This window comes from Clytia hemisphaerica, unplaced genomic scaffold (genome assembly GCF_902728285.1).
Source record: "Clytia hemisphaerica strain Z4C2 unplaced genomic scaffold, Clytia hemisphaerica genome assembly, whole genome shotgun sequence".
Lineage (NCBI taxonomy): Eukaryota > Metazoa > Cnidaria > Hydrozoa > Leptothecata > Clytiidae > Clytia > Clytia hemisphaerica.
In genome coordinates, this window is record NW_027104247.1 from 1,276,583 (window position 1) to 1,286,604 (window position 10,022).

Consider the following 10,022-nt stretch of genomic DNA (forward strand, 5'->3'; position numbering starts at 1 on the left):
GAGATAGCGTTTTCAAACATATGTAGAATCAATTTGTACAATCAAACTAAAATCTGTTAAAAATAATTTAAATTAATCACTTGTAAACTATCACTCGTCCGCTAATTAGAGAAGAAAATATAGGGTTTTGGCCATTTCGTACTAAAATCCTTGCCTGCTGTGAGTCCGATGTATGTTCGCCTTTTTTATAAGGATCTGGCTAGGCAACGGCCGGGGAAAATAGATTTGTCTCTAGCTGCAGGAAAATGAAACTAGAATTTTTCAACGGTTCCAGGTGCTTTAATTAAAATGTTAAAATTATTTTTCATATCCATCTGAGGGAGTCCCATCAGAGGGCTGTCTCACTGTTCTGAACATGAGATTTTCACAAGTGTAGGTCGTCTGCTCGATCTACCTGCAGTAAAATGAGGCTTATATCCTTTTCTTTTCCTTTCACATAGAAGACTAAACAATTTAAAACATCATAGCTCTAAAGATTGATACTTTGGGCTCACCCATATGAATTTGAAATTTGATTGGCCCACTGATACAGGGATTCATTAAACAATTTATGATATTTAATTTCAAAATTTAATCTTGTAAATTCCTTTTAAGGATACTTAGGATACTTATGTTACAGGAAAAAATCCTCTGGTGAAACATCTTTTTTTCGGGTGATTTCCATTTTACCTAAGCAAAACGTTTTGAAAAATTCAAACTCATTCTCCAGCAGACTCAAACTCAATATCATGAGAAAAAGATTACCTTTTCGGGGAAAAAAATGTCTGGGTATTAATTAGTCAGTCATTAATTTTCGTCACTTTTCCCCAACCAAAATTTGAATTCGTAAATTCGAAGCCAAATATTTATCACAATCTTGTGATCTCACAGGACCGTTTTTCCCGTTTCTCTGGCAGACCTCTAAGCCCCGAAAAATTGACGAAAAATGACAAAAATTTAAAACCCGTAAACCACTTAGCAATGCGAAATGCGAAAGTCGTGAGTTCGAATCTCAATCCAGTCCTTAGTTTAGTAGTTCGCGTCTTACGTAGGAGATTCACTTTTAGCCCTTCGGGTTTTAACTTTTTTTGTTAGTCCCTGTCTAAATTAGGACCCGAAATAGTCCACCCAGCGGTACTCTGGGACTGAATAAGTTATCTCTTGTAGAATTGTTGCTGCTGGATGAATTGTGATATTTCTAATGTAAACCAATCAATATTGCTAAAAAAATTATGAACACCCCCTGTTATGACCTATTCCCTGTTCAGAAACGCCCTTTTGTTCTTGGCCCTCTTCATTTTTCTTTAGTTAAAACTACAATCTCAGAACAGCGATAAATTTTGAAAATCGATGCTGAAAGTGCCAATTTTTTCTGGCGTTAAATGACGTGAAGTTAAGAGTGAAAATCCTTAATAACTGCTAATTTAAGACACCCCTGTCTCAATGACACAGTGGAAGGGGGTGAAAAATTCACAGGGGTGTCTCTGAACAAAATGAAATTTCCCCGGGCCCGATTGTAAAATTCTAAAAAGTCACCGGGTTGAAAAGTTTTCACGGGGTAAGAACAAAATTTGGATCAAGTATTGGCATGTGTGCTTTGATTTTCTAACTATGAAACTGGCACCTCTGGTATATCTTGGTGTTTTTGGATTTCTCTCTCGTTGTATTAATTTTAGGGTTGTTATGATATTTAAAGCTACAGAAGCATAGCCACAAGCTTTCGTTTCCGGGGAGGGTCAAGAGGGGAAAGATTTTTACCTTTTTTAAAAGGGAGTTCACCCCTTGTTTACTAAATTGCTGACCTTTTTATATCTTGCGCGCTCGCTTAATACTTTAGAACATTAGTGTTTACCCAAAGTGACGGGCTAACTCCTCTGACATTAAATCTTTTTGATTAAATCTGATACAAAGACGATAATAGATGATGAAGTTGATAAAAACTAAATGAAAGCACCGCAAGCAAAAAGTTTTACAACTTTATGGATTATGTGGAAGGGAAAGCAACCAATAAAGAAATTCTTGATGTTTACCGGGCTTTTACTGTCGATGGATTTTTTGACCGAGGTAATCTGAATAGTGCAAGATTTGAATGGGGTTGGACTTTAACTTTCCAAACTTTGACCGGGTTTGAAATATTCAATTAATTTTGACCGGGTCACTCATTTTTTCATCGGGGCTTGAAATTAGACTATTTTTTGCAATTTGTTCTATCGGGTTAACCACCGTGGTGGATCTGACCGGGTCACTGACACAAGGGTGTTTAAAGCACGAAGAAAAGGAAAAAGTCATACTGGGTTTTTCGTGGTTAGACGTAATTTAACTCCACGAAAATTCTTTGAAACACGTCGGTAAAGATACTTGAAATTTCTGATATAACAAGATTTTGGGATAAAACCAAAACCTGGGTTAATTTTGCATTTGTTGTTTATCGGTTTCTTTTGATTTTTTCTTATCTTTTATCATTAAACCCTGCATGTTAGAGCTTAGAGAGAAACTTTTATACTCCATGCTAGTATTATACCACCTCTTTTTATTCTGTTTCATTTCAACAATTTTGGTTAGAGGATTTCGTTCACACCTGACCGAGAATGTAGGTGAATTTTGAATCATACTTGAAAGATGTAGATTTGAACGAAATTGTGAATTTCCAAAATCCTTTCCCGAGATTTTGATCGATATGCTAATTTTTTTTTGTCCCTGAAGTTGACTCCCATTTTCGTTATGACCCCCGGAATGTAGGTTTGGTTCTATGGCTTTAAATCTAATAGTAAAATGTTGATATTTTTTCAATTGGATTAATTATAACAGCAAATTTTAGAAATATTTTGTGGCAAAACAATATTCTCAAGAGCATTTTGTTATTCTGAATTTTTTTTTGTATTTTAACCCCCCCTAATGTAGGAGAAAAAAATCGGTTGTTGAGTATTCATAGGAAATTATTGTTCTCTAATTGAAATTCGTGCATATTAAAAACAGCGCTCTCATAAAGTCATAAGAAATCTTTACTTTTTCAGTAATGATAACTTCAGATTAAACTAATGGAATTGCTTCAAATCTGAAAAACAAAACCGTACATCGAGACAGACCTTTGAAAGCAGAAAGAAAACCGCTTTTGGCGGACCCTCTATAATTTTCTTGTAAATTTAGGTCAATAGCTCGAAACAATGTTTGCCACATAGGGGGTGGAGATTTTTTTCTAAATAATTTGGTTGGAACTTTGCATATGAAAAAGATTTCAAAATAATTCCATCATGAATTTCCATGGAAAGTCGATCATTTAGAGACAAGCACTTCCTAATATACAGGTAAAGAATTATTTCCTTTTTTCAAATTTTCCCTGTTTATAAAAAAAGCCAGTCGTGATAAAACCTGAGACTTCGAAAAAAGAATTCCTACTGTGAAAATGTTGTTCGTGTTTTACGGAGCCCTTAATTAGATTCATCCACAGCCTGCCCATCTGCCATCTTTTAAACGCTAATTGGATCGTTCAAAACCGACACAGAAAGCTCACTTGAGTCCCCCTCGTTCTTTCTCTAAAACATATCGGCCTGTGCTGAGAAGTTTTGATTACTCCTTTTCAGAAAGGTAAACTCATTGATAATTATTCTCTCATTACTTCCCTTCTCCAAAATAACCTTAATAAGGCTTTTCGATACAGTTTTGAATCTAAAGCAATGAATATATTTCTGAAGGGATGAGATAACGGTTTTATTATTACCTAGTAAACACAAGTATCGTCAGTGGCCAATGGCATAAAAAAAGTGGATTTCTTTTAATATGGGTACTGATATTACATAACTTTCAGGTTACCAAGTATAGTGAAGATCATGACTCAAGATACTAAGAAGTCTTCAAACGGAATGAGGGGTTTGTAAATATTTCCAATAATAGGGATAAAGTCACAGGGTGTTTTTAACACCGGAGACGATTCGGGAGGCCTTACCCATCTATTCCAAGACACGTATATATCATTATGGAAATGATCTCTATCGATATGTACTTTTCCATTTTAGGGATGATGGTACTCTCAGAAACAACATAATGAATAACATCGGAGAAAATAAATATATTCTTTGGTAAGTTGACCATTTTTCTCGTTTGATTGATTACAAAATTACAAAAACTCAGATCTGATTTGCGGAAGAGCAAAGAAAGGGCTGCAAAAACAAATAAATGAAGCCCTATAGCTATGGTAGGTAAAGTTCGTTAAATTGAGTAGTCTACCCCTAACACCCCTTTCTCAGTGACCCGGTGAGAGTTTTAAGCTAGTGTGGATAACTGGAATGTGCTAAAATTCCAAAAAGGGTAGAAGAACTTTTGTTGTTATGGATATAAGTTTTAGCTTAACAGCTCATACATTCAGTGCACTGTCCAAAAATTTCAAAGTTTTTCCCGATAGAGATGGGATTTCGGTGAAGAATTCCCACTAGGGAAGAAATTTAAGGGTATTTTTATCACAGGGACAACAGTTGTTAAAAAGTTTCTGTAGTGGGGAGGGAGGTCACCGGGTCCGCAAAGTCTCCTAATTTTTAATTCGAGAAAAAGGAGGGAAAATGAAAGAGATCGTCATATTATGATAAAAACCCGACAGCATTCCCTCAACGGGGAGAAACACGAGGATAATGTTATCCGGGGAAAATGTTTATTGTTGAAAAATTCATTCACATCAAGAAATTTCGGGTATATTCACTTGCATTTGCTCGATCATATTTTGAATTACCAAAGTCTGCAAAACTAACTTTTAGAATACCGTAGATGCACGGATATACGTTTTAATCCTTTAAAACAAAAATCATTTCATATTCAGATTTGGCAAAATAAAGTTAAATTACGAAAATAATATTTTGGTCAGTGTAGTTGAAGGCCGTGAAATGTTCCCTGGTAAAATTTACCTATGGAATTATTTGTCAATTCACATTTTTGTGATTCTTTTTTTTTTTTTTCTACTTTAGATAACGAAGTGGCCAACCAAGACTTGCTTGAACGAGTTGAAAGTGATTATGTGGGTGATTGTGGTGATTACTATGAGACTTAATATTGTAGTTAGTTTTTTATCAAATATTTAATTGTCATCGACATTTTTATCATAACTCTAGGATTATTAAAAAAGAAGAATGAACTTGGAAAATAAAATCTTTTCGTTCTTGCTTGCAATAATACCTTCTACACCCAGACTTCAACTTTCCGTGTATTCCAAAAGGAATAAAACTCAAGTCTAGATCAAACATAGAATCAAAACTTGAGCCAGAACAAAAATAACATCCAAATGTGCAATCGAAATTTCGGCAAAACTTAACGTTCAAGAAACAAACCAAAACTATAAGATATCTGTGATGTTAGAAAAAGGACAAATGAACACGTCAAATCAAGATACCCTCATACACGTTAAATCTATGTTAACATATCATAGGATTGATGTCAAAATGAAACGTAAATCGATGTCTAAAAGAAATGTTAAAATGATACTCGAGGGATATGTTAAAATGATGTTCAAAAAAATAAGTTAAAATGATGTTCGAATGAAATGTTAAAATGATGTTCAAGGGATATTTTAAAATGATGTTCGAATGAAATGTTAAAACTATATTCTAACGAAATGTTTAAATTATGTTTGCAAGTAACATTTAACAAATCTCTGGGTGAAACATTGAAATGATATTTCAGAATAACATCAAATTGACATCAAGAACAGACATAATAAAAATTTGCAAACTAGATGTGAATGTGATGTTAAGATATAACATTATTTCAATGTAAAATTAACGTTATTTTGTTTACTGGGGGCGCTATAACGTGCCAAATTGCCCAATTAAACATCAACAAAATTTTGGCGCCCCCTTGAAAAGCTCTTTTGGCGCCCCTCTCAGATCTTTCTGGGTGGTGCACTGCACACCCTGCACCCCCTGCCAGGCCGCCACTGTATATATTAAAAATTAGATCTACAATATAAAAAATTTGCTCAAAAAATAAATAATTCTAAACTCTGAATTGATTTTCTTTAGGTAGAAACATGATTTCATTATGTCTACCAATCAATCTAAAAGGTGAATCATAACCAGCTGTGAACATCTGGGAATCATCAAACGCGATACCATCTTCTTGAAGGGCTTTCCCAAGTAAGAGTCCATTTTGTTGGATTTTTTCTTGATCCATCCAACCTCCGAATGAGGCAACGAAAACAGTCATTTCTGGAAGCTCCATAATACTGACCTGGAAATTTTAGAGAAAGTAGATTTCAATAGGATAAACACATCCCTGTGTCACGGACCCACTCGGGCCCCAGCCCCACTGGAAAATTAGGCAAAAATTTCGTCCCCGGTGGAGAAATACCCTGGATTTTCAGCCCTACTGGGAAAATGACTTTGATTTCATCCCCTGGTCCCTATCGAAATTCAATGTTTCAAAGCTACATACCAAAACCATCACCACTGGATTTCTTAACCTTTAAAACATTTAAACGATAGAATTTCTATTCCCATTGGGATTTCAGAAAGAGTTTTTATCCCACTGACGAAAAAAGTTACACCGGGGCTGTGAGACAGGGCTATCTCCACAACTCTTCTTTTTAAAATAGTCGAAAATATTTGTTCTTATTTTTTATTAGCACTTTGAGGGAAGAGTTGTTCTCATCATATTCTTATTTTCAGGGGTAACATTGAGGCTTCGAAGGCTAAAATATTAAGAACAAGTTAAGAACAAGTTAAGGCTTGAAAACTTTAAAACACCTATGATTTCTTTGGAAAATGGACACAAATACTCAGAGAAATTGGTAAAAATAAGAACATTTTAAGAACATTGGGCTTTTCCAGAAAAAAGGCCGTATACCCCCTTTTCAGGAGGCTCATTCCCCTGTGCCTGGAAATGCTGTAAACCCCGAAGGCTTCGAAAATTTGAATGTTCTTATAAAAAAAGGTGTACTACCCACTTAAAGTTACCTTATCAGAGTTATTTAATGGTTTTGGTGGATTAGATTGAAATTTGTATGGTACGAAGAAGTGCATGGTGAAATCAGGAGCACAGAAAGGTCCTTGAGTTACTGGGATGTGAACGAGAACTGGAGCTGTCATCTCCACTTTCTGTTTCTGTTCGTTGGCTCCAGAAATATATCGGAAGAGTTTCATGAAGTTGTCCTTGCTTGCCTGCTTGTAGTCCAATGCTAGAAGGGAAATAATGGAGAATATGTTATAGTTATGGGGGGGGCGTACGGGGTTTGCGATTTCCGAAATACCGGAGAATTTTTCCAAAATTCCGTAAAAAAATACTTGCAATTCCGATACCGATTTTTGGGGTTTTTTCCCCCGTTTTGACTAATTTTTGATTTTTCATGTATGAATTCCGAAAAAAGGGGATAAAAACTTTATAATACCGAAATTTCGAAGCAAAAATTCACGGGTTTCCGATACCGAAACAATTTCAGAATTCCGAAATACCGTAAGAATTTTGCCTGATTTCCGTAAAACCGTACGCCCCCCACAGTTATCGGACCGCCTTAACTGGTTCATCGGTGATCGAAAAAATGTACTTTTTGTTGGGCACTTTTGTAGCAAAGTGACGTTAGATTGCTGCTAGCTCAGGCAAATTAAGGCCTGTCCAGATTTTTCAAACCTACCTCAATTTTTTATCACCGTTTCCACTTATCATAGCATATCACTTCATATATCGAAAGAAGCGTATTGGAGTGTAGATCACTGGAATTGCTGTGCCATAATTAATTTTTTCACCCAAAAAAAGATATTAGGCAAAAACCAAAAAATGCTGACGTCAGCAAAACTTGTTTTTTGAATAACTCCAGTTTGGCTTATGGTAAAAACATGAAATTTAGACCAAAGTTGCACACCATTAAAAGGATCATTTTGAAAAAGAAAATTTTTGAAATTTTGCTGACGTCAGCACTTAATTGCAAAATTTCGTATTTTGCTGATTTCTGCTGACGTCAGCAAAATTTGCAAGAAAAAATTATGCAAAAATGTTCCTATTATTAATATACAACTTTTGTTAAAATTTCATGAATATACCATAAGCCAAACTGGAGTTATTCAAAAAACAAGTTTTGCTGACGTCAGCATTTTTTGGTTTTTGTCTAATATCTTTTTTTGGGCGAAAAGATTAATTATGGCACAGTTATTCCAGTGTTCTACACTCCAATAGGCTTCTTTCGAATGTATGAAGTGATATGCTATGACAAGTGGAAACGGTGATAAAAAATTATGGTAAATTTGGATGTGCCTTAATTTGCCTGAGAGCGCTACAATGCAATAACATCTTTTCGTACATGTAAAATACAAGATATATTGTATTCTTTTAACCAAGCAGATTACAGATATTTTTTGGATCGCCGATAAGTACGGAAACCCAACCTCCTTCCCAGCTTATTATCAGCGTTTTTGATGCTTACTGATAATGTTCACGGGGACGAGGTTGCCAGAAACCAAGAGGACTTTTGATTTTTTTCTTTTCCAAATTAAATATAACAGCAGTCACCAGGAAGGGAAGAAGCCGTAAGTAAAGCCTGGCACACATTTCTGGGTACTCCATAATACTCTACTGAAAATTTTCAGAAAAAGTAGATTTTAATAAGGTACACATACCCCTGTGTCCACTGGAAAATTTTGCAAAAATTCCGTCCCCAGAATTTCAGCCCCAATGAGAAATGACTTTGATTTCATCCCCATCCGAAATTTTATATTTAAAAATTGCACTCCATTTCTATCCCCATTGGGATTTCAATAGGAATTTTTATCCCCAATAAGGAAAAAAATCCATTAGGGCTATAAGACAGGGGTGTGTTAACACGCATTTGTGCTAATTCTTGATATGCGTAAGTCAAGATGACCTCATATTTTTTAACGGAAGCACCGGTTTTTGACCTCTGTATTTCTATTTTTAGTAACAGAGAGAGGTAAAATCCCGGCTTTTTTAGGGTATTTCCGCTAGAAAAATGACTCACGCATATCAAGAATAAAATCTTTAAAAAAGTTTACTTACTTTGTGAGTGACTTGAAGCGGTGGCCCATTTAAAACTCTCATATTTCCTGACTTCATAGTTTTCTGTTTTATTAAGGAGCGTGTAACGTGGACATTCTAGACTGTGACAATGATCGTTGTATTTTTGGTAGTTCTGTAAAGTATACCCTGTTGCTATGGAAGCAAATGCTAAAATGGCGGCTAATGTTTTCATATTGAAAGTGATTTGAGATCTGAAAATGAAGCATTTGATTGGATAATGTTAATGGTGATGAAAATACAATCGAGTCTCCGTGAACATGCATCTAACACAAATTTGTTCGAGTTAAGGAAATTTCGAGTTATGGAGTAAGGTTTATAAAGCACGGTTAACAAAAGGGACGAGAAAACTTGTTCGAGTTAAGCGCTCTACTGTACTGTACTATTAAATTGAAAATCCAAACTTTGTAAATTTGTCTCAAACAAATGTTTAAAAAAATTTAGATTGATTAAAACAGGGATATGTTATAGCGGAGCTGGATAACGCACATTTCTTCAAAGCCTTGTTCTATCTCTGTCCCTGACATTAAATTGATATGAAATTTAACTTTTATAATTACAAACTCGTGAAATTTGCATTTCCTCTTAGCCAATGATTCTGCTGCAGCATTTATCGTTCACGATTAAAAACTTTTAATTATCAAGAGGGTCTGTAAAACATTGGTGAATGACAATTTAAAAAAATGAAAAACATGTTTTCATTAGTAAAGTTATAAGAAGTTTCTTCTCTAAGATTATAAATAGTACTTTTTCATTTGAAATACCGCGCTACACCGCGGAGTGCCTCACTTTCTAACTGATATTTTCAGATAGCACGTCGGTATGTCTGATTATGGAAAAAATTTCAAGTCAATTGAAACAATATTTGTCAAAATATTTACATCCGAAATTTTTAAAGAGAAATCATGAAAGCTTCTCAAATTCATAACACACGCTGATAAAAATAGATTTCATTTACAAGGAAGCTTTTGGGGTATCTTCTACAAATATTATTTTGATGAAAAGCGGGAACATCATAGCAAAATATGTGCAAACGTACT

At 34.9% G+C, this 10,022-nt stretch overlaps 1 protein-coding gene across 1 annotated transcript; it reads right to left on the reverse strand.

Moving 5' to 3' along the window:
* Positions 1 to 5,905: 5,905 nt before the first annotated feature.
* LOC136816376 (heme-binding protein 2-like) lies at positions 5,906 to 9,181 on the reverse strand. Its single transcript, XM_067072706.1, has 3 exons — positions 8,965 to 9,181; positions 6,915 to 7,135; positions 5,906 to 6,189 (listed from the first exon to the last, which is right to left on the reverse strand). The coding sequence occupies exons 1-3, from the start codon at positions 9,155 to 9,157 to the stop codon at positions 5,956 to 5,958; spliced, it is 648 nt and encodes a 215-aa protein (XP_066928807.1). The 5' UTR covers positions 9,158 to 9,181; the 3' UTR covers positions 5,906 to 5,955.
* Between the last annotated feature and the right edge of the window lie 841 nt (positions 9,182 to 10,022).

Coding starts and splice junctions, on each gene's coding strand:
- LOC136816376 (XM_067072706.1), bottom strand. CDS start 9,157: ATGAAAACATTAGCCGCCATTTTAGCATTTGCTTCCATAGCAACAGGG. Junction 7,136..8,964: donor CGCTTCAAGTCACTCACAAA/GTAAGTAAACTT, acceptor TTTCCCTTCTAG/CATTGGACTACAAGCAGGCA. Junction 6,190..6,914: donor CATTAAATAACTCTGATAAG/GTAACTTTAAGT, acceptor TAAAATTTCCAG/GTCAGTATTATGGAGCTTCC.